The sequence below is a fragment of the Cydia fagiglandana genome, chromosome 6, assembly GCF_963556715.1.
Source record: "Cydia fagiglandana chromosome 6, ilCydFagi1.1, whole genome shotgun sequence".
In the NCBI taxonomy this organism is placed as follows: domain Eukaryota; kingdom Metazoa; phylum Arthropoda; class Insecta; order Lepidoptera; family Tortricidae; genus Cydia; species Cydia fagiglandana.
This window is the reverse complement of record NC_085937.1, coordinates 11,218,807-11,242,678: the sequence shown is the minus strand read 5'-3', so window position 1 is coordinate 11,242,678 and position 23,872 is coordinate 11,218,807. Positions and strand designations below refer to the sequence as shown.

General features: G+C 36.8%; 3 protein-coding genes across 5 annotated transcripts in view; 1 reads left to right on the top strand and 2 right to left on the bottom strand.

Annotated features, from left to right (window-relative positions):
- Positions 1–628: 628 nt before the first annotated feature.
- On the bottom strand, positions 629–3,740 carry LOC134665244 (large ribosomal subunit protein uL23). The gene is made up of 5 exons (XM_063522130.1): positions 3,681–3,740; positions 2,709–3,157; positions 2,467–2,594; positions 1,489–1,665; positions 629–758 (listed from the first exon to the last, which is right to left on the bottom strand). Exons 1-5 carry the CDS (start codon positions 3,709–3,711, stop codon positions 674–676), a joined length of 870 nt encoding a protein of 289 aa, XP_063378200.1. The 5' UTR covers positions 3,712–3,740; the 3' UTR covers positions 629–673.
- A 1,099-nt stretch (positions 3,741–4,839) lies between these two features.
- Positions 4,840–8,224, bottom strand: LOC134665212 (serine/threonine-protein kinase PLK4). Of its 3 annotated transcripts, none has more exons than XM_063522084.1 (3): positions 7,951–8,224; positions 7,243–7,335; positions 4,840–7,148 (listed from the first exon to the last, which is right to left on the bottom strand). In XM_063522084.1, the coding sequence occupies exon 3, from the start codon at positions 7,055–7,057 to the stop codon at positions 5,021–5,023; it is 2,037 nt and encodes a 678-aa protein (XP_063378154.1). In that variant the 5' UTR covers positions 7,058–7,148; positions 7,243–7,335; positions 7,951–8,224; the 3' UTR covers positions 4,840–5,020. The 3 variants fall into 3 exon arrangements, with proteins under 3 accessions (XP_063378154.1, XP_063378155.1, XP_063378156.1); XM_063522085.1 differs by having other exon boundaries at positions 7,980–8,224; XM_063522086.1 differs by having other exon boundaries at positions 8,050–8,224.
- A 303-nt stretch (positions 8,225–8,527) lies between these two features.
- LOC134665248 (protein phosphatase Slingshot) overlaps positions 8,528–23,872 on the top strand; it is a 33,897-nt gene continuing 18,552 nt past the window's right edge. Inside the window, exons 1-3 of the mRNA XM_063522133.1 lie at positions 8,528–8,884; positions 9,715–9,776; positions 21,905–22,076. Of these exons, the coding sequence (XP_063378203.1) occupies positions 8,831–8,884; positions 9,715–9,776; positions 21,905–22,076 (288 nt within the window). The 5' untranslated portion in view covers positions 8,528–8,830. The remainder of the gene's footprint in view (positions 8,885–9,714; positions 9,777–21,904; positions 22,077–23,872) is intronic.

The window sequence follows — 23,872 nt, the reverse complement described above, 5'->3', positions numbered from 1 at the left end:
TTACTCTGGGGTAGACTGATCCCATATATTGAGTACTGCTGTCACCTTTGGACAGGAGCACCTGGATGCCACCTTGGGTCCTTCAAATCAGTCCAAAACCGCGTACCTATGAATAGAGATCTCCAAAAAAGAAGTTTATACGTTTTAAAACGGTCGGCAACGCGCATGTGTAGTGTAGTGGAGTGTAGACGTGACCGCTTACCATCAGGTGGGTCGTAAGCTTGTTGGCCACCGATGTACTAAAAAAACATAGGTACCTACACTGTATTTGTCTACATTAAAAGTAAACTTATTAAAGCAAAAAATAACCCTTTCGTTTCGTTAAGCAGGCCACTGACGAGCCTTCCAAATGGATGCCGTTACAATGGATTCATCCAAATGGACGGCATCCTAATATTAAACGTTGTACGTTTTTGACATTCACGGACCGATTTTGGATTGCAGCCACGCTATTTGGACTGTTGGAAGGCTTGTCAGTGGCCACCTTAAGTTCACCTTAAGCGCAAATTTGGTGTCTGCCCCGGGCGCCATATCCTCTAGCTACGCCCCTGTGGCTATGAAACCCTAATTACAATAACCCAGCAGGAAAAAATATTAACTAGTAATTAATTAAAAGATACTACCTGGATAGTTTTTTTAGGGTTTTATTATTATATATAGAATAAACATCCGCTTATATGATGCCGATTTTGTTGGCAACATCTAATGCGTCGTAGTCTCGGGCTAGCCGTACGTACGCCTTCTTCTTGCCGTCAGGTCTGAAAATGAGAAAAACAATGTGTTAAATTAGATTTTAATGCTTCATTTATGTATCATATATCATTTACAATATATTCAGAAGTGTGTAATTGTGATATCATTCTTAATCAATGAGATTCCCACAAAGTATCATCATTTTAAGGGTTAGTTTGATTTGAATTACAAGAAATTTGGGAAGAATATGTATGTAAAGCTAAAAAAAATATAAAAATATTAATCTAGAAATATCTGGGCCATTTGCGTTGGAGGGAATGCCATCTATTGACCTGAATTGGAACTGTCCATTGACACTTCACGCCAAAGCAAGTTCTGCCCTCTTCAGGTCACGTACGTTTTCTTGTGCATTGTAGGTTACATTGGAAATTTAAAATAAACTGGGGGTTCCTGTGCTGCCCCCTACAGTTCATGCACATCCCCTTTTGTTGCCATTAAATGTAAAAATTGGACTTGTACATAAACTGGTTTTGCACATAATTTATTGATTGAAATTCATGATATAATTACATGACAAATTTTAATTATTTCATGGCATGTTGTTAAATCAATCACACTTATTAGCAGCCTTGCTAACAAAAAGTGGCACTAAATTCTTCTGTTCAGATTATATCAGTCAGTAATGCATTATGAATGGCTTCAGACTTGTAGACAGGAAGTTAGTTTTATTTAGCCGTTGTGTTTATTGACAATTACATCTAAGTACATGCTAAAAAAATCAGTTGAAATACCAACCTGATGAGCGTGTTCACTTTAGCAACATTAATGTCATACAGTTTCTTAACTGCAGCCTTAATGTGGTGCTTGTTTGAGCTGGTGTGCACAATGAACACCAGGGTGTTGTTGTCTTCAATCTTCTTCATGGCTGCTTCAGAGGTCAGCGGGAATTTGATGATGTTGTAGGCATCCATGCTGAAAAATACAAATAACTGATGAAATATTTGATGAACTCCAATATTGTTGTAGTAAAATATATATATTTTATAATCAGATTCGTGTTATTTTGATATCATTATATTTCAATGAGATTCCCACAAAGTTATCATCATATTTTTATTTACTTTACTAAATAAAAATACTTTCACCATTATTTACATGGCAAAAGAGTAAGTATGTATTAAGAGTTTAGGAACTTTAGGAACTGACTGACTTTATATTGACACATTTATTAAAACTTGAAGAAGTTGCTTATTAAAATCAGTAGCAGAGAGAAACTATTACTGGCCAAATGAGGGACTAAACCAAACTTCTAAACTGTTCAATTTGATCAAAAAATCAATTTACTATTATACGTTTTAGAACAAATTTAATTATTTTCATAAAACATGTCCACTGGGCCACTGTTGGCCTTGGTCAGTTTTTCTAGTACCTATGTGACATTTATTTCAGTTAATATTGAGCTCAATTTGCCAGTCTGATAAATAAGACAAAACTTTGTACCAGCAGCAACATGGGCAAGCCCAAATTCTAAGTGGTTAAAAGGTTAAAATTTAACTGTTAAATGATTAAACACAGCAAACTGATCTTCCTTCATAAATAAATACCTAATCACATAGTCATTTTAAAAATTAATTATTATAATTTTATTGTAATGTAGCAAAACTGTACCTCACAAACTATTATTCAGTAAAAGGATGCTATGTGGCCAATATAAAATCATTCTTGAAAAATGTAAACATTCGGTAAGTCTTTTAAATGTAGTAAATAGCTTACCGATTCCTCTTGGGCAGAGATTTCCTTGGGTACTTGGGTTGCCTAGGAGCCTCAAATGTTTTGGGCCTGCGGAAGTGCACAGTGTTGCGGATCTTTCGCACGCGTTTGCCATGTTCACCTTTGACAACCTGAAATTAAACAAAAATATATTAAATGTATATTAATGAATTTAACAATAATTAGTTTTTGTCTTTCACTAGTTGAGTAGGACTTTTATTTGTTAAAGAAGAAAATTTATTTACCTTCCTTTGTGCCTTAAGAGCCTTAACAACAGGTTTGACAACCTTCTTCTGTCCCTTAATGCCAGTCTTCTTGGGCTTAGGGGCAATCTTAAGCTTAGCGGCAGCTGGTTTGGGCTTTGCTGGCTTAGTGGCAGACGCAGCCTTTTTGGCTGAAGGCTTAGCACTAGACTTGGCCTTCAGGGCAGCAGCCTTGGCAGAGCCAGGCTTAGCCGTAGGCACAGCTGACTTCTTCTCAGCAGGCTTAGCAGCAGCTGGGGCAGGAGCAGCCTTAGCAGCAGCAGGCTTGGCCGCCGGAGCGGACTTGGGCGCCGCAGCTTTAGGTGCGGGAGCAGGAGTCTTGGCTGAGGCTGGCTTAGCAGCTGCAGCAGGGGCTGACGCGGTTTTAGGAGCCGCTGCGGGCGTTTTAGCCGTCGCAGGCTTCTTTTCCGCGGGTTTGGCTCCAGCGGAACCTAAAAGAGATGGAAAAAGTTTATGTAGAACAATAATACAATTAGGATAATAACATGCTCATTGACCACTAGAATATAACGAAAGCAGTATATATCAAGTAGAATTCAAATATATTATTTGATAGGAAGGTGTTAGGTAGGTTAATATTTGAATCTGAACTGATTGAGGCGGGTTAATTCAGGTCTGTAAATACATAACCTATAATACACACATCAGTAGTGTCATGATTGATATTGATAAGCACGGAAATAATTTAACCATCTATATTGACTATTTTTACACTAATAACTCAGCGCATTTTTAACAACATATTACTTGGCAAATTATTCAAAAAAATAAGCTACACATGAAACATAACCGCGTGGCTATACAAATGTCAATCTGAAATACTCATTTAACTTAACAAATCTTTGATGATTTGTACCCGAAAAATGTATTATAAGAGGAGACCAAGTTGTATCACTATGGATCTATATTTTCGTTATAAATCATTCATTAAAACATATAAAAATAACATATTACCGGATTTTTCGGGCTGCTTCTTAGGAGGCATCGTGACAGAAAAGATGGAGTCTGTCTCAGTGTTGCTAGACCAATAATAAAAAAAAAGGTTTAGGCGTTTTTACAAATGTAAAAAAGGGCTCTACAAACCTTAATAATTTTGCATGCGATTTGTTAAAGCCGTAACAGACTAGTGCACCAAAGTGGCGGTGTAGTAGTCAGTTACAGCTTTAAACATTGCGGTATATATTATTTTGATTACGACACCTGAGAGTCGACGATGTACCGAAAATCGCATGCATATATTTCGGCGACGATCTGTTGATAATAGCAGTTCATATAATATTATGCTGAGTGGGTAAAGAAACTTCGTAAGTATAGACGGTCAAGCAAATCTTGTCAGTAGAAAAAGGCGCGAAATTCAAATTTTCTATGAGACGATATCCATTCGCGCCTACATTTTTTAAATTTGCCGCCTTTTTCTACTGACAAGATCTGCTTGACCATTAGCATTAAGTACCTACATTACGATACAAATGCGAAAAGTTCGCATTCGCGCGTGTATCGTACAAAGTTTTATATTACCTATATATAGGCCTTTAAATTTGACATAGCGCAAATTAGAGCGGTAAAGTAACACTCTATGTACTTTACAGGACTTAACACTGCCAGCGCTCCGCTAGGTGAGTTCTTTGTTCTTAGGCGCCTTTCGCTACGAAGTGGAAAAAATACGTTATCGGCTACAAGCATAGCTCATACATACATACATAGGGTCATACATGTCCACGGGGGATTGCGAAGTCCGGGCTATAACCGCGAAAATCGAACTTCGCAAATTGCGGGCATTTTTCTGTCACTTTAATTACGCCTTCATTGGAGTAAAAGCGAAAGATCCCCGCAATTTGCGAATTTCGGTTTTCGCGGTAGCTCCTCTGGTCCAACGATAAACGTTCATAATAATCCTTGGCTACCAGGATATACCTATTTTATGTATGTTAGCCTATATATAGCTCCCAAATCTTCGTAAATTTGTGGAACGAAAGCGATGGCTGTAAATCCTTGCCTATATAAAGCCAGACATAACAAAGGTCTATATTTTGATAGCCCAGGATGACAGCATTTTCCTTTTGATAAAAATAGCGAAGGGTGCGTTAGTTAAACATAAAAAAATATAACAATGTTAGTCTAATATAGTAACTATATTTGTCGTACTAATAAAATAATGTTACAAAGGTGACATATTACGTGCAGTAAACTTATATGCGAAAAAAACGATCTGACATTATCAACATAAAAAATGGGTCATTATGCATGTCCAGTGTTAAGTATTATAATAATGTTTTTAGTGTCTACTTGTCTAGTTACTTCATGTTGTAATCACTTGGTGCTTGAGTCGAGCTAGTTCCAGTACGATGAAATGACCCAAAGTTCCAAACAGGAGTGCTGTAGGCATTAACTGAGCCTTGGCATGGAGATGCCACATTAGTGGCAGACTGAATTGGTCTTTTGCCAATGATCAAAGGGAAACATTCATCTGAAATGCAAGATAGAGCTTCCTGTATACGCTTCATCCTATTAGAGCATTCCTCAAAATGATCAGTTAAGTGTTTAAGTTCCGGAGCCGAACAGTGATGTGTTTTAAGGTTTTTGTCAATAATTTTAAGACCTTCAGCAGAGTTATATGTTAATTTTTCTCCATTATAAAAAAATAGCTCAATATCTGTTCCATTTTCCATAAGCTGACATTTGGCTAATGCTGAATATAGTGTGATCTTTGGTGTTTTTGCCTTTACAAGATCTACAAAGCGTGAGGCATACAAATACTTCTTCCAATGTTTTTGAGGCAAATTGTGGTATGTGAATATTTCATCAGGCTTTGGGTCATGTTCCAAATCAAGTTTAGGTTTATCCTTGTTATTGTCCACACTATAAATTACTATTTTCATACCATCCTTGGAAATTTTACATATTTCTACAACTTTTTCTTCTCTATCCTTTCCTTTCTTTTTAATAAATTCTACTATTACACCACCAGGCTCAATTTTCAGGATAGCATTTCGGGTTTTGTGTGAAATGACTGGCAGTCTATCTGCACATAGTGGAGGTACACTTAAAACATTTGAATTCACTTTACATGCTTTTGATACATTTTCTTTATTTTCATCATTTGTTGTGTATTTGAGATCATTTTTAACATTTTTGCAATTAGTATCATGCCTCTTTATATTATCTAAAAAAGACGTACTATTGACAGCAGCAATTCCCAATTTCTGGGCAAAATCACTATTTAATTGATTCTGGTTTTTACCGCCACTATGATTACCTAATATATTTTCATTTTCTCTATCAATAGCAAACTTATAACTATTGCTCTGAGTTGATACATTATCTTGCATTCCAGAAAATACATTCATCAGTGGCACTCTTGCTTCTCTACTCATTGCCGAGGCAGCATTAGGATCTCTGCAAATGCCCATATAGTCTGATCCAGTTTTGTCTTCACTTCTTAACTTACTGCTATGTTGAGTACTGTGCAAAGTGGTTAAGAAGCCGGAATCCCTTGACAAGTCCTGTCTGGCCATAGAGGGCACCATGACAGTATTATTTACAAATGGATGGTCAGCAACAGCTTTAAGTGTTATTCTTTTTGTAGGGTCTTTGCACAACAATTTTTGTAGAATATCCTGGGCTTGGATTGACAGTTCAGTTGGTATTTTGTAATCTGCATGGATAACTTTGTTGAGTGTGGTTTTAACATGCTGGGTGTGAAATGGTGGACTCCCGACTAACAATGTGTACAACAAGCAACCCAAACCCCAGACATCTGCGGGCAATCCATGAACTTCTCTGGAAGCTACCTCGGGAGAAATATAGTTTGGGGTTCCACACATAGTAACATGTTTTTCATCTGGTCCATTGAGCTGTGTTGCTAACCCAAAGTCAGCAATTTTCACATTTTGGTCTTTAGTCAAGAGCAAGTTGTTTAGAGATAAATCTCTGTGTATTATATTGTGAGAGTGTAAATAGAGCACCCCACTCACCACTTGCCTGAATATGTCAGCAGCAGCTTTTTCACCAATGCCACAGCTTCCTAACTTAAAATGTCTGGCTAATTCTCCATTATGTGCTAATTCTAATACTAAATAAACATAATGCACATCTTCAAAGAAAGTGTACAATTCTAAAATAGCTGGATGTTTTAAGCGAGAGTGTATGGTGACCTCTTGTCTCACTCTGCCAATCATCCCAGCACTTGCCATTAAGGCTTTGTCTATCATTTTGATAGCAACAAATATATTTGATTTGCGGCATCTTGCTCTGTAAACATGTGCAAATCCTCCTTTACCTAGGTGTTCAAATATTTCATAATCTTCAATCTTTTCGCCAAACACACTCATACTTAGTAAATTCTTTTATCATACACAAAATTAAATTGTTTGTCAATTCTATAAAGTGAATGGTTTTTAACATCCATTATTTCTGCGTGTACTGAAACAAAAAAGGACAAAAACAGTTAGTGATAACAGTGTTATTAGAACTATATTAAATTAATCATATAACCACTAATTGTGTGTAAACTTACTTTATTGACTATCCATTTGGCGTCCTCAATACTTTTAGTTATCATTTGCTTTACCCTTTCTGGGTCCGGTTCCACTCTGTGTTGTTTATAACTCTGAAATAATTAAAAGTTGTGTGATAACATTGTCTGTGAACATATGTAAAACGACCGGTTTTGACGACCGGTCTGGCCTAGTGGGTAGTGACCCTGCCTGCGAAGCCGATGGTCCTGGGTTCGAATCCCAGTAAGGGCATTTATTTGTATGATGATACAGATATTTGTTCCTGAGTCATGGGTGTTTTCTATGTATTTAAGTATTTGTATATTGTATATATCGTTGTCTGAGTACCCACAACACAAGCCTTCTTGAGCTTACTGTGGGACTTAGTCAATCTGTGTAAGAATGTCCTATAATATTTATTTATTTATTTATTTATATTTATATGTAAAAACCCAAAAAAAAAGCAACTACAAAAGTGCATGGCGACTTTATCAATGAAATCATTCATAATTTCTCCATACATTTTTACAGCTCACTGTACATTTCCACTTGTTATGCTTTACGTCTCCTTATTACGAGTAACATGTTGGATGTAGTGTAGTATACCCGGTTTTATAAGCCGCTTAGGTGAAGTGTAAACTTAAGACTTTTCACAGGATCTGTTTGCAATAAACGTACTTAAAAATATTATTTTTGAATGCATATATTAAATATATAGTGTAATATACCTGTTTGATGGCAAATTTGTAATATTTACCAGCATCAGGCGGTAACTTCTCACATTGACGTAATAAATATTTGTATAACTGTAAAGATGTCATAACAACCTTTGGATCTCCACAAAATTGTGAGTAACGACACAACATTTGAGTTGACTTTATGCGTGCATAAGCACAGATTTGTGTGAACTAATAATCCACACTTTATAATAAATAGCACGACAAGTTAATAATGAAAACTTCTGAAAGAACGCCAACGCCAAGCTAAAAATATATTCCGGTTCGGAACTGTCACAGTGACAGTGCATTTGCGTGCATAGCGTAAAAAAGACATAAAATTGCCAGACGAAAAAATACTGTCCAGTTCATGCTATCCACTTGTCCAGTCTCAAAATACTATAGTTCGTTAATTCATTTCCGTCAGTAGTAAAACGAGGCAAATTCAAACAATGTAGGCGCCAAAGGTTATCGTCCCATTGATCTTTGATCAAAATATGTTGCGCCGATTTTTATATTATGATGCTTATGCGATGTGACTGTTGCGCATCAAGCACAAGCAAGTTTGCGTTTAAGCAGAAACGAAAAAACGCTCTAGGTTTCTGTCTGTATCACGGATATTGCAGAAGGAAGTTAGTTCTTATTTTCAACATCGTATCGCTAAATGACTCCTTGTCCTGTGCTAGACAATAGAACAAAATGCTGTGCTGAAACAAGTCTCTTCTTTCTGTTGTGTTAATTTGTCCAAGTGTATGTGCAAAATGTGACACATGTTTGGTTGTTTTAGCATTTAGTGACTGAAGTAAAGATTACTAAAATTATGAGATGTAATTTTACCTTTTATGTACATGATTGTGTTACTCTGATAATGATTTGTTAGCACTAATGTGCTATGGCACTTGTTACGATTCGACGTTCTTCGAGTGTACAAACACCAAGAGAAACGGTAAGCAACAAAGACTAATACTGCACAACTTGAATTAAGTGCACTCAATATGTTATTCAGTAACCTACAAGTGTATGGCAATCAGAATATTCTGTTCAATTTGACAGTTGGGAAGCTTTCTTTCGTCCTTGATCTATATTTTGAATCATACTTAAATAAAGTATCCAGTTATCAGCCTGTTCACTACTGCATTCTGTACACAGCTGTACCTGGTAGAAAACATTACTATGTGTATATGTTACAGCTTACAACTAAAATGTTGTATTTATTAAGGGTGATTTAAGGAAATAGTAGGCCCTATCTGAAGTTAACTGAAATCTATTTATATAATAATATCTAGATTATTAGGTTTTAATGTCAGTCTTTCCTGAATCTGCAGTTCAGTAACAATAAATAGTTCAAAACAATGGACACATTCCTTTGCTCCCAAGAAAAGATCTTTAAATTATTTAGGATGCTTTTGGAATGAAAGATTACTTTTCTACTTATTATTAGCTATGCCTTCATTTGATATTATTGTTTGGGTCCAGTAATTGTTAAAATAACTAGATTTATTTGAACACCTTACTCTACCTTACCTAAAACATGTAACAAACCAAAACATTCATAGTAATTTTTGTTTAAGTAATTCTTTTTTATGTTATTGATTAAAATTAATGTTTATTAAAAAGTTCCCCTTGATTTGGTTGTTTAGTCAATCTTGACTAGAAAAATATTGGTTTAAGAAGTAAGAAAAGACAATACTTATTACTTTTTAGAGCTTCATATACAAAAGAAATATTTTACTTTTCGTAACTTCACATAATGTAATAATTGTTTCTTTGTCATAGGATGAGGCAGCCAAGTCAAACGAAAGCCCTGAGGACGATGTCGGAAACCGTGTCAGCAAGAGGTAGGTAATAACAATTTCAATTATATTTTGGTGTTGGTATCTCACTAATCTCAAATTATCAATTGTTTATTATACGGCATTTAATATCAGTACTAACTTTCAATTACTTTGCTTACAATTTTATTTAAAGAAAATGTTACAAAAAAGTAATTTAATATAATACATTAACTAAGTTGTCATTAGTTAAATACGACTTTATTGCTTATAGCCATCAACCTAACCTACCTATCTATATCTACAAAGTATCTAATTATCTATCTACTTATCAAAACCACCATGAGTTCACATTCTTATATTACAGTCATTTAATGACCATCTTTGAGCTCTATGATTAGATCAGCTTAATAAATCTACTTTACATTTGTGTAGCCAATTTGTCGTCTATTAAGCAATTAGCTTGCATGATTTAATTTAAGGTTGCAAAATAAATGGCCGTATATAACCGGATATGTCTGAACGGTCATAAAGAATCTCTAAAATATCCATTGTGTACAATCCATGTATTGTGTTTGGTCAAGCAATGGGATCTCTGGAAAGATTTCATAATATACAGGGCGTCCCACGGCGATGCCACATGGAGGGAAAGTACCTTAATTATCATAGATAGCATATTTTGCTGAAAGAAGACTTCATTTTATTTTTAAAACTTAGTAAAGTTGCATTCATACTTTTTTAATTTTTTTTGAAAAAAAATGTATGGAAAAAAATTATCGCGTCATTGGAGGAAAAGTACCTTAATTATTGTAAATGAACATCTTACTGAAAGAAGACATTATTTCGATTTAAAAAAACAAGTTGAATTGCATTTTAAATAATTTCATGGTTAAACCGGGAATCGAACCCGCTACACGAGAAAAAAAAATACCTTGTAGCTTTGTCATACCGATCGAAAGGCTTCAATGACGCGATATTTTTTTTCCATACATTTTTTTTCAAAAAAAATTAAAAAAGTATGAATGCAACTTTACTAAGTTTTAAAAATAAAATGAAGTCTTCTTTCAGCAAAATATGCTATCTATGATATTTAAGGTACTTTCCCTCCATGTGGCATCGCCGTGGGACGCCCTGTATAGCACCGAACGAACATGACCAACGAAATATGCGCACTAATGCCATTTGTGAACCAATTTTCTGTTCCACTTTGTAGTGCCCGTAAGGCCCATCTTTACGTAGTAATAATATGTGACTTTTTCAACTAAAAGGTACCAAATTCGGTTGTTATGGAAATAGCGCCATATTGACAACCTGCAATAAGTATTTTTTGGGTTGAAAACAGCACATACATATAATAATTCAATGGGTCTATGACTTCTACGAGCTTCAAAATTCAAATAAAAAACGATGGTGATGCTGATGTGCTATGTGCCTGTATCTTTAAAACAATAATTTAATCTTTATCGAGACTAGTTCAATGACAATACTTTAGCATTTCATTTACATACCGCATTCTCGTATACAAAATTTCAGCTAAATCGAACACAAAACGTGTTAAATTTTAGTTTAAATTCAAACACAACACATACACGGGCAGACACATCGGCGGGTGGCACTCTGAAACTAAAATTCTGCACGCCAGGGCATCGTTTTTCGTAGATATTAACATTAACATACAAACTCTATTGGATAGGTATCACTTTGGACGTATTTATGTGTCCTGGGTACACATATCTTTCGACAAAAAAAAATTAGCATAGCAACTGTTATCATTGAACTACTTAACAATTAGCATTTGAAAGTTATGTAGCATTTAGTCAAGTGTATTTTTTGTTCTATCTCAAGGCGAATGTTAATCTACTTAGTTACTCGAAAGATGCGGATCGTTGATCAGTGTTCAAAGCATGAGGTGACCTTTATCTGGCTGAAAAGGTTAAGGCATAAACTTTACCTATTTGTAAAGCTGCTCTAGTACTCTAGTGAGTTATTTTGAATTCTGTCGAGGCTTGTTTCACCTTAAGCCAAAGCGATTGTACGTTCAATTTGCTCGGGTAAGTGTTTAATGTTCTTCGTAGTTTCGTTCGATTTTCTACATCCGTTTTACCCGGAGCAAATTGGCTGTGACAGACACACTACGTGACACTACACTAGTGATCCTATAAAGGTACCGTTTTGCCCTTTTCAGGTATGCAACCTTAAATAGAACAAAATTAAAAATGATTATTAAAATTATTAGCCTAAAATTTGGCCACTTCGCTTTTAGACCGAGAGATGATGAGAGACCAATACATTTTAAACATAGTGATTTATTAACCCTCGGTACAAAAAGAGGGGTGTTATATGTTTGACGCCAATGAGTGTCTATCTGTCTGTCCGTGGCAACGTAACTCTCCATAGGATGGACCGATTTCGGTGCCGTTTTTTAGGGTTCCGTACCCAAAGGGTAAAACGGGACCCTATTACTAAGACTTCGCTGTCCGTCCGTCCGTCTGTCTGTCACCAGGCTGTAACTCACGAACCGTGATAGCTAGACAGTTGAAATTTTCACAGATGATGTATTTCTGTTGCCGCTATAACAACAAATACTAAAAACAGAATAAAATAAAGATTTAAGTGGGGCTCCCATACAGCAAACGTGATTTTTGACCAAAGTTAAGCCACGTCGGGCGTGGTCAGTACTTGAATGGGTGTACTTTTTTTTTTTGCTTTATGGTACGGAACCCTTCGTGCGCGAGTCCGACTCGCACTTGCCCGGTTTTTTTACGGTAAAGCGAATTTCCTTGCGGTGGTTCTTAGTTATGTTTGATAGAAATCGATCCAGCAGTTTGAAGCGTTGCAGGCTTGCCACTCTGTACTCCACAGATGAATGCTGTCTCGTAATAAGGATAGCACAGCAAATTAAAATGAAGGTGTTGCGTTGCTCTCAAAATTGTATATCTCGTTAACCGAAAGGAAGGAACTAGATACGAAGTTGCTCAAATGGAAATCCCCTGCAGAATTTAGAACTCTTCTGGGAATTAGACAGAGGCTTTATTCTTGATCTAGTTGATCTATTTAATTTATCTATAGGCAAAATGTTTTGGAGGAAAGTTTTCTGTTTTAATTTTATATCCGCGTGGTGTGTTTATATTATGATGTTATTTATATGCTTATGCGATCCGTCGTATAAAAGCAATAACTGAGTCCCGAGGCGCGTCAAGCGTGGCGTTTTGTCGAGTGCGTCGTGTTCCTGTTCTGAGGCATCTGCGTCGAGTTTCTATATTTACGCGGCAGTTTGTACTCGAAGGGAAGGCATGAGGTCGTCCGTCGGGCGCGCAGTGCCGTGTCGCACACGCACCGATACGCCCGGGACGAGAGCCTTCGGCTCCGTCCGTATCATTTCGCTATGTTGTTGCAACGCTGTGTTTTGTGTTCATTGACAGTTTACTAGTGACTTGTGCCCTTCATTGTACTCTGGACACGTAATGGTTGCATTCAGGTAATGTTCTGCTAAGTGTGCTTCAATTAGGTCTCTTTGTTTCTGTTATGAAAAAATTACCTCCCTTTTTTGTTATGTTTGCATATAATTTAGCTTGAAAAACCTAACGTGTTTAGGTGCTAGATATTAGAACTGTCTAACCGGTGTTCTTCGAAGTTTTCTAGGGAAATGAGAACTTCCGTCCTTCCAGTTCCTCGTGGGGTGTAACCGTTTTGATTGCAACAGATGTATTTCCTTAACTTTAACAAATTTTCCATACTTATCATATAGGTTGTATTGCAAATGATAACGATGTTATTGTTATTATTTTATGCATATCGGTATTTTGTTGAATGCCCAGGAAGCGAATAGCGAAACTATTCGTTTTATAAATTGTGTTCCGTTATGTCGATTCGGGTTTATTATTTGTATCCAATTCGCCTGCCAAATATATTAATTAGTTTGTGTATTTTTCCTAGATACATATTTACATAAGATTACGGGCGGGGTTAGGCACGTTACCCGTATTGTATTTACACGCTTTTACAATAATTATGTGCCTTTTAACACTTATTTATTTGATTAAAATCCTCTTAAGTTAATTTTGATTACATGATGTTTGAATGAGCTGAAATTTGTTATACATCTCATGTAGGTACTCCGTCTTGTTTTATTTAGAGCTGATCTGATGATCCAGTTGGGAGGGCCTAAGGAACTCCTTGACGAAAAAAGGCAAACGGATCGAGTAGATATATTAGGTTCGAAAGGTCTCGAGGTGGTGTTGCAAAGAACAAGAGTTACAGTCAGCAAAAAAAAAAAAACATTTATCGAAAAACAAATTGACAGAAAATTGTTAGTAAGTTTTGAAATGTTTATTTGACACAGTATTAAGGCGGGGCGAAATATGCCTAGGGTATTTGGTGGATAGAAATCATATCGATAAATACCATAATTCAACCAAGGCATTTTTGATGTGTTCCAGTCTGAATTAATTTTTATTAATTACAGGCAAAAATAAATATCCTGACTCAATGTTTAGCTGAATTTGGTTATTGGTTTACGAGTTTTACGACAGAACAAAACTTTATTATCATCTCTGTATTACGAGTATACATATATATTTTTATGTGCCTGCAAGATGTGAAAATAATTTTGTATGATATGATATAAAGACCGCATAACAAAAAATATGAGAACTAATATAATTTACCTGAATACGTATAGTAGCTATTATACTTTGCTTGTTTACACACAGCACGTTGCCGCGATCATGATCCCGCCAACCAGATCGAAACGTGATGGAAATTTAATCGCGTACCTAGGTAGCGAGCTAGCTAAGCTTAGGGCTAGCTAGACTATTACGAAGTTCACGGGAGTTGTGTTGCAAGGTGCTTGCGATGACTCGTGCAAACATATCGACTTTTACTTTGCGTGTAGGTTTTTAGCGCACATCCTGCTAAGTACTTAACCGACGGGGTAAACGTGACGTTTGTATAAATGGAGAATTTGCATGAAATATTTTCATCATTTCTAGGGTTCCGTAACAACAAAAATAGCTATGCAGTATACTATTTTTTAGAGATGCAACGGATAGTTGTTTGGCCGGATACCAGATACCGGATATTCGGCCTAACCATCAGCCGAATATCCGGTATCCGGCCGCCGGATATTCGGACAGCGGACAACTATACCTACATTTCGGTTTTTCAGGTGCGCATTCTGCAGGTTTGACCTGTTTCCTAGTGAACGTTCGCGCGGACTCATTTCTAGGTTCGAAATGAGGCGCGTGCAAGTCAATGGAATTATTAAATTGTTTTAAAATAATAAACAAGTACGATTATGACCGTATCTGTTTCTTAAATCCAATTTGTTTACTCCGAAATCAAGCAATGTTACTATCCGGTATCCGGCCGGATAGTAGGTCACTATCCGGTATCCGGCTGGACAGTAAAATAATGGCCGGATACCGGATAGTAACCGGATATCCGGTGCATCTCTACTATTTTTCTTTATAATTAACACAAAGTTTGAGGTTTATAGGTATGTTAATAATCACTACACTTTATAAAACAAAGTCCCCGCCGCGTCTGTCTATGTGTTTGTTTGTATGTTCGCGGTCACAGACAGATGAACGGACAGCGAAAGCTTACTAATAGGGTTCTATCAACCTTCGGGTCCGGTTAAAAAGCTTTTCACCAGTCAATATTTTTTTATCGTAAATTATATTTTTATTACCGACTTTACGCTGCGAAAGTATTGGAGCTGTCAAAACAGTCAAAATAATTCATTGGCATTATTTAATTAAGTATTATGAATAAAAGTCCAAGTCCAAATTGTAAACCGGTTCGTTTGGCCAACCAAAATAATATAAAATATTAATAGAAGACTAGCCGAAACCTTGTAATGAGTTGCGAATTGCGTTATATTATTCGTAAGCAGGAAACGAAACTTTAAGAATTTCTGGGACACGTTTATATTTAAATACTGTAATTGTAATACCGCAACTGTAATGCTGTATTTGTTTGTGGTAATATCTTACTTACTTTAAATCTGTTTATTAGTTCTTAACTTCTTACAAGTGAAATGGTTATTGTATCGTATACACTGAGTTCCATATTCAATAGTCAAAAGTCAAACAGTAATTATAGTTTCGCCAAGTCCGATTGTCCGTCAGTCACACTCACAAATACATTGTGCGAAATGTAACATGTATTTTTTACTCGTCAACTATCAAAACATAATAGGTTCAGATAATATATGACATGGTAAATGTGGTGTGGGCGTGCATTTTATTAAAGCGATTGCATACTTTCGCTGCTTAATTATAACAAAAAATACGCTTCGTAAAAATAAATGTAGGTACACAAAAGGGCAAAGGGGGATATCCCTTTGGTATGCGCAAAAAATCTAAGCATATATACTCGTAACGCAAATCCAAACGCGTGCTGAGAACTCTTCCGGCTATTCGAGAGACATAACTATAATTTAACATATCACTCGATGTCTGTCAAATTTCCTTGACGGTTTAGTAGTATACAGTACATTTTTGGATCATGTAAAAGTTTCGGAATATTTGACCCGAAAAGACAAATTTAAAAAGAGACACCTCACCCGTTTTAGTTTAATTTGAAATTTTTATGCTCTTAATATGATTCAAAATTATATGTTCTCAAATGCGACGTAAGCACTCTAATCGCTCCAAGGACCTTTTTTTTTACGAATCGACGCATGTATATAGATAAGGGTCCTTAGACATGTCCTTATATATAGCATTTTGCACACTGATTAATCAGTTATAGGAGTGTGCCTGCGTTATCTGCATCGACGTAAAAAAATATTAGTCACTACTGGATTACCCAGCAACAATTGTATAGTTTTTGGAATGTATTCTACGTAGTTATCGTTATCTACTTTTCATTCTTAGTATAGTTTTAATATACTACTAGCTCTTGCTAGGCTCTGTAATCGTAGGTAGACCTCGCGATAAGCTTCAACAGTGTAAAAATAAAAAAATACTTACTTCGTTGAGTCATTGTCAATTTACCACAGCGATCGCACAATGGTCTTAAATGCCATGGACCTACTGGCGCTTAAGTCCTTAATTACAGCCATTTTGAACTTTTCCGAAAAATTGTCAGACCAAGAATAGTCTGCAGCGGATTTGATAGCCCACGCAGTGAAAGTGTTATTTTAAACGTCACATTTCAATGAAATTATGACGTATAAATGACACTTGCACTGCGTGGGCTATCAAATCCGCTGCAGACTTTTTTTGGTCCGACTCTACCTAACCTGCTCACAATTTTCACAAGAATCGGTTAAGAAATGCGACATAGGAGAACATCCGGATCCGGACATACGAAATACGAAGGCATTTTTGCTCGCTGATGACGCTCGGTCAAAAACTTTGAACTAACTTTTCAAAACTTAAATTTTCTAAGAAACTAATTCTTTTACTTAGTAATGCACTGGACCGTATACTTACTTTAAAATAATGTCCTTTCGGTAGTCGGATACCGATAAGGCCCTACAAAAGTACAAAAGGACTTTAGAGGGAAAGTCGGAGTTTGATGTTATGTTATATTAAGTATATAGGTAGTATGCACCAATACAAAATGGACATGAATGAACCTAACTACGTTCGCAAAACGTTTAATTCGTACCTATTCAAAATTTCGAGAGGTAGGTACACACTACCTAACTCTCGAAATCATTTCATTAGGTTATTACTTTACTTATCCATCCAAAAAATCCATCTCGCTACCGCTAATAGGTACCTAACCTATTAGCGGTAGCGAGATGGATTTTTTATTTCAATTCTTTGACTGTAGAATTAACCCTCTCGTCCATGTTTCTCTTTTGCAACTAATTAATATTATAATCAGTCGATTATACGATGGTGAGCGATTTGCATATCAAAACTTCGCTTATTACTAGCTTCTCATTATGTTAAGTAAGTTAACAATGAATTAGGCAATTAGCTAAGTCTGCCCATCTATTTTTAAGGGAGTTCCCTCTGCCAACAAACTGTCCTGCAGAAGAAAAAACTACAAATAGGGTTTATTTCGCCTGTATAAATGATTTTTTTTACGTGGAGTCTTAATAAAACAATAAAAATGCAATAGTGAGTTAAGCTTGTTGCTGTTTGTATGTAAGTATAATAATAAATAATAACATTAACATTACTACATACATGTATATATATATATATATATATATGTATTTATATTTAATAGATTTTTGTTTTCCGGTCTCTCTTGTTCCGTCACTAAAGCGCCAAAAGGACGTTTATTTTGAGAAATCTTGAATTCTGACTAAAACGACTTCTCCAAAACAAGCTACACAAATGCAGTGTTGGTCGGTTCGCAGCCAAGGACTTTCTACCAATTTGTTTAACCGTAATGTTGCTTGTAATCTCTGATTCGTAACGTAAACCTTGTCCCTAAAACGGTACAAGGTAATTTCATTAACGCTATGAACTTTAGATTGCGAGAATGGCTACTGTTTTACAACTTTATAAGTGATACGTCCTCAACAAAGTGTACCACAGGTGTATACCAAATAAAAATATTCTAACAGACTAATTAATTATTAATAAAACTAAACAGAGACGCTAATAACCACTCCCTATACTTAATTGAATCAGGCGTTGCTTTACTAAATAACTGACAAAAGATATAGTAAATATATACTAGTCCAAAAAAATCTATAACAAAAGACTACATATTCACATTCACTATATCTATAAATGTCTGAGTTGGTCGTCGAGTCTCTGAACTGTAGATGTGGGAGTGATCTCGTCACTCAACAGAGTGACGAGACGAGCCATGTGGTAGCGGGAGCTTCGCCTAAAGCGGCCGCGTGTGCCATGGTGCCGCGAACCAGCGCCGAATTGGGTAAACCAGAGCGATGAAATGAGCGAAGCGCGGCGCGCACCCGCGGGGCTATATGAGGGCGCAACGCTGCTTTGGCAACACGCCGCTGCTATTTATAATGAACCTTGAAAGCGACCGCCCTTGCCGCTTTATTGCAACTAGACATTTGAAAAATATCACAATTTACGTGATAGTAGCGTATTTACATATAGTATCTACACACTAGACTTGTGCGGCGTGTTCCTCCCACTCTATTTTGAGCCTTTATCACCGCACATTTCCATGCTTGGCGGCTTCACCCTCCTAAAATATTCTCGGCATGTATAATAAATTAATAAAGTTCACTACGGTTCACTTGGTTCCCTTCTTCAATTAAAAATATACCTGTTCCAAATTTTGGGTATCTATTACGTCAAACGGTCTCTGAGAAAACCGCGTTTAACTGATTTGCAAGACCGAAGTGATCCCATAAGTGTTCCGTGAACAAAGTTTTGCACGGAACACTAAAAAGGTGTTTCTGTCATCAGAATATTCACTCCATGTCTGGGCCACGTTCATCTCCAACACGTCATTTTCCACCGACACACTGACCTGTTTTCATTAATTTTCGCGGTCAAATCGCTTTTCCGTTCAAGTCGCTTTTTTCGCCAGCCTTTCAGGCTGTACTCGTTAAAGATCAATAACCACGAGGCATGCCTTATACGTCTCGGTGATAAAGCAACAATAGCGAGTTGCATATCGGTATACCGGGGAAGCTCGTGTCGTGAGTCACCGGGCGGAGGCGTCAACGAGCGGGCCCAGCCAGCGCGTCGGCCCTCCACCGCCGAGTCGGAGTCGGTGAAAGGGAGGTTAAATGCCGCCGATTGCCGTCTCAAGACGGATTGCCGCAACTTTACTAAAAATGGCGTCATTCATACAGTTCGCGGTATCATTAAAATATATGAAACCATTGTTGCGGCGTTGCTTTCTTTGTAAAATTGTGTTCGTGCCATTTCGTATCAAAAGGGAACATAGGGCACTGCACTTATTAGCACTTAAAAGTAATTGGAGCATAATAATGTCATAAGCGCCAATAGACCTAAGATTTCCTCGATCCAGAGCATCATTTTAGCCTAGCAAATAACATTCTCGGATTGCCATTGAGTGAATAACAATTTAAAAACTAATAATTATCGATTTGTAGGGCATCCCCTTTGTTATCTTACGGATTACCTTAAGTGCTGCTTATCTCAACAATTACAAGTAACATGTTAGCTTCTATTACCAACATAAATTGGTCTAGAGTTCCGTGGTCTGAAAATAAAGGAACCTATTATTATAACCCTTTATAATAAGGCATTAGGGTGTCAAAAATTGTGCAAAATTGAACCTTACCACTTGGAAATAAAGTTCAAAATCAGGTGGGAAATATTTTCCCTCTGCCTTATAAAGGCTTAAATAATGAAATAATTCTTACTGGGCTCGATTGCGACAAAGGTATCCGTAACAAAAAGTATAGCGGCTCCAACCAATCGCAGGTGCATAGGTCAAGGATGCTGTTGTATCACCTTTATGCGCTAATTTAATCTTTCATGAGCAAAGTCACGGTAAATTGTAGCACGGAGTACAAAGAGAAGTTTGAAAAAATAATCTTATAAACTGGGCTAGTATATTTTGGAACATTTTCGTAGATTTGTATATTGTACCTGTGTAGGTACCTACCTACTCAAATCATAATTATTATGATGGGTCAAAGAGACAACATTGAACCTAGTGTAATTACGAGTTAGATGATTAGGTTCATTAATTAGCAAACAACGGTAACTAGATTAGACAGAGTCAATAATCCACTTTAATTTGAAAGGTATGGTGGAATATATAATGCTGAAACTCAAAAACAATTTATATTATGCTTGTATTTTTATTATGTTGTTTGATATCCTAATAATTAATAATATCCTAATTAATTTAAAATTTAAATGATTTACCATATCATGCACGACCAAATTTTATCGTGACCATACTTTAGATAGTAGGTACATTTACAAGTTACTAAGTTTATAAAGGTATGTTAAAATCTTAATTTGAATAAAAAGTATTATACAACTTTTTATTTTTTTATTTAAGATGAAACAAGAGCTGAGTTTTAAATATTTTAGGTAAATATACCCGTCTCGCTAACGGAAGCGGCTCCTAAAACTAATGCGATAAAGACAAGGCGAAAAATCCTGCGTAAAAATCTCAAAAATCGAGGTTTCGTACTCGACTGTTTCCTCCTCCAAAACTGTGTCGGACCGTTTTGCTTTTTTGGCTAATTGATATCAGATTTGAATACTACGCCTCTCATTGCGGCATAGTCGATGAGGCCATTTGGCCAGTTATTAAGGGCTCTAGCGCCTTAAAAAACAAAAATATCAAAAAAAACCGGGCAAGTGCGAGTCGGACTCGCGCACGAAGGGTTCCGTACCATAATGCAAAAAAAAAACGAAAAAAAAAGCAAAAAAAAAACGGTCACCCATCCAAGTACTGACCACTCCCGACGTTGCTTAACTTTGGTCAAAAATCACGTTTGTTGTATGGGAGCCCCATTTAAATCTTTATTTTATTCTGTTTTTAGTATTTGTTGTTATAGCGGCAACAGAAATACATCAACTGTGAAAATTTCAACTGTCTAGCTATCACGGTTCGTGAGATGCAGCCTGGTGACAGACGGACGAACGGACGGACGGACGGACGGACAGCGAAGTCTTAGTAATAGGGTCCCGTTTTACCCTTTGGGTACGGAACCCTAAAAAGCAAAACGGTCCGACACAGATATTGACAATATTAATCTGTGTTGAAAAAAATATTGATCTAGCCTCAATGAGTGCTAGCATCAAAACACACGGAGGAAACAGTCGAGTACGTTTGTACGGAGAAATGACCACTCCTGTTGGCTCTTATACCCTATTCTATTCTATAAATTGGCAGATCACTTTAGATGTTTCAAGGGTCTACCGGTGGTCCGTAGACCACTGCTCTAGACATATTTGATTCAGTTGCTATAAAAGTGTGTTTGAAAGTAAAAGTTGCATTAGAGTATAATATAAAAAAAAAGAAACAACATTTTTATTACTTGACAACAACACAACACAGACAACCGAGGAAAAGGTGGATGGACTGAGAGATGGTATGAAACGAACGCAAGTGAATAATGAAATGACGGGTGACAGAGAGGTGTGGAAGAGAAAGACATGCTGCGCCGACCCCAAGTGAATGGGAAAAGGGCAAGAGAATGATGATGAACACAACACAGATAAGGAGAACTGACCCCAGATGATGGGAAAAAAGCTTAGGAGAAGAAGAAGATTTTTCTTACTTGACGTTATTTTCCTTGTTTCCAGCCTCAATGAGTGCTACTTCGCGAACAAGGGCGCGGCGCTGGTGCTCGCGGGGTGCGAGCGGCGGCGGTCGCCGGCGCACGCGCTCGCGCCGCCGCCGCAGCCCCAGCCCGACATCCAGCACCACCTGCAGGCCATGTTTTACTTGCTGCGGCCCGAGGAGACGCTCAAAATGGTAAATGAACGTTTTCCAAAAAAAAAATACATTTCACTCATGTTTTCAAAATATTGACTTCTTGGGCTCATTTTACTCAGAATCATTTGTAGGTACATTCACGCCTCATACATGAAAAAATGTGTTCCAAGATTTCCTTTCAAGTTCGTCACATTTTTTTATTTGTATGAACATGACGCACTGGAAAAATATTTTTACATTCAAAATTTTGGGACACATTTTTTCATGTATGAGACGTGAATGTACAAACGATTCTAAGTAAAATGAGCCCCAGAAGTAAATATTTTGAAGACATGAATGAAAGGTAAATTTTTTTGGAAAACGATCAAATGTATTGAATATAATATTGTAACGGCCTTCTTAACCTAGTCGGTTGTGATTCTGCCTACGAAGCAGGGTTCGAATCCTTGTAAGGGCATTCATTTGTGTGTTCATCGCGAATATTTGTTCCTGAGTTAAGTACATACACATATGTTTATCTCTCTAAGTGTATCGTCGCCTAGTAAGTACACATAGTACTTTATAAAGCTTTGCTTAGTTTAGGGTTAGGTCGATTTGTGTAAAAAATTTATTATTATTATTTTTCTCTAGTTGAGCCTGACGGCTGTGCTTGCTGCTGCAGCACTTCCCTACGGCCAACATGATTGGCAGGCCGTTTTTTAACTGATGCTATGTGCTGCTGAAAATAGTAACTATAAAACCCGACCAGACCAGACTATTCGTATCGAGATGACTCTCTCATTGTCGAAATCATCTTAAATATCTTAATACGTAGGTAGGTATATATCTAATAATCGTTAAAATAAGGAAACTAGGAAAATGTAAATGCATGGTTAAGGGTTCAAACTATACAACCTGTATGCTATAATTTTTTTCGAATTTTGGTGTGCTACTCTGCAGCGGCGCCACCATAATGAATACCAATGAATTATATGGTGAAATGATGTACCTAAAAGGTACATCATGTACATATAATGTGTATGACTGTACCTGTGATAGGAAACGAAATAATCGGCATTGAAAGTGGCGCCGCTGGGGAGCATACTCCCCAGCGGCGCCACACAGTACTCATAGATAGAAATGGTATTAGCTATTTTTTTCTTATGTAAATTGATGTACTAATGCTGTTTATTACGTACCTATTGAAAAAAAGAATTATTTTGCATTGATTAGTGATTTTATTTACATTTTAATTCCGCATTCCGCCTAAACGGTATGAGTTGTAAGAGAGGCGCGCGGGTGAGCGAGATGGAGATAGAAATTCTTCCCGCGGGACCGCGCTCCCGAGGCCCGGCTGCGCGGCCCCGCTCCTGTTTTCAATAATAAATATTTTTCTCAAAAATGGACGGCAAAGTCGACTTTGCCGTCTAAAAAATAGATCGCGAAGCGCGTAGTTTATAGTCAGTCAAAAAAAAAGTGAAAAACATTGCAGTCTCGATTTTGGGACTGCAATTTTGCATACAAATTCCATTATTTGTCGAGTTCCAAACTTTTTAAAAGTTGAAATGACCATATCAAATGAAGGCACAGGCCCATTAAACAGCTAAGCAGATGATTAGTACCGCGACTATTTAGCTGTCTCAAATGGGTTGGCGTATTTTCGGCAGAAAAATACACTTCTATTTTTATTATTAAAAAAATAAAAAGGCGGCAAGGGCTTTTTTCTGTGTAAATATATAGGTAAGAACGTTGGTTTTGTAAAATATTTCTATAATATTTATATTTCTTGCACCATTTTTGAGAAAAGCACTATATATGACTCGGCTGGAAGGCTACTTGCCGGCTTCGGATTCAAT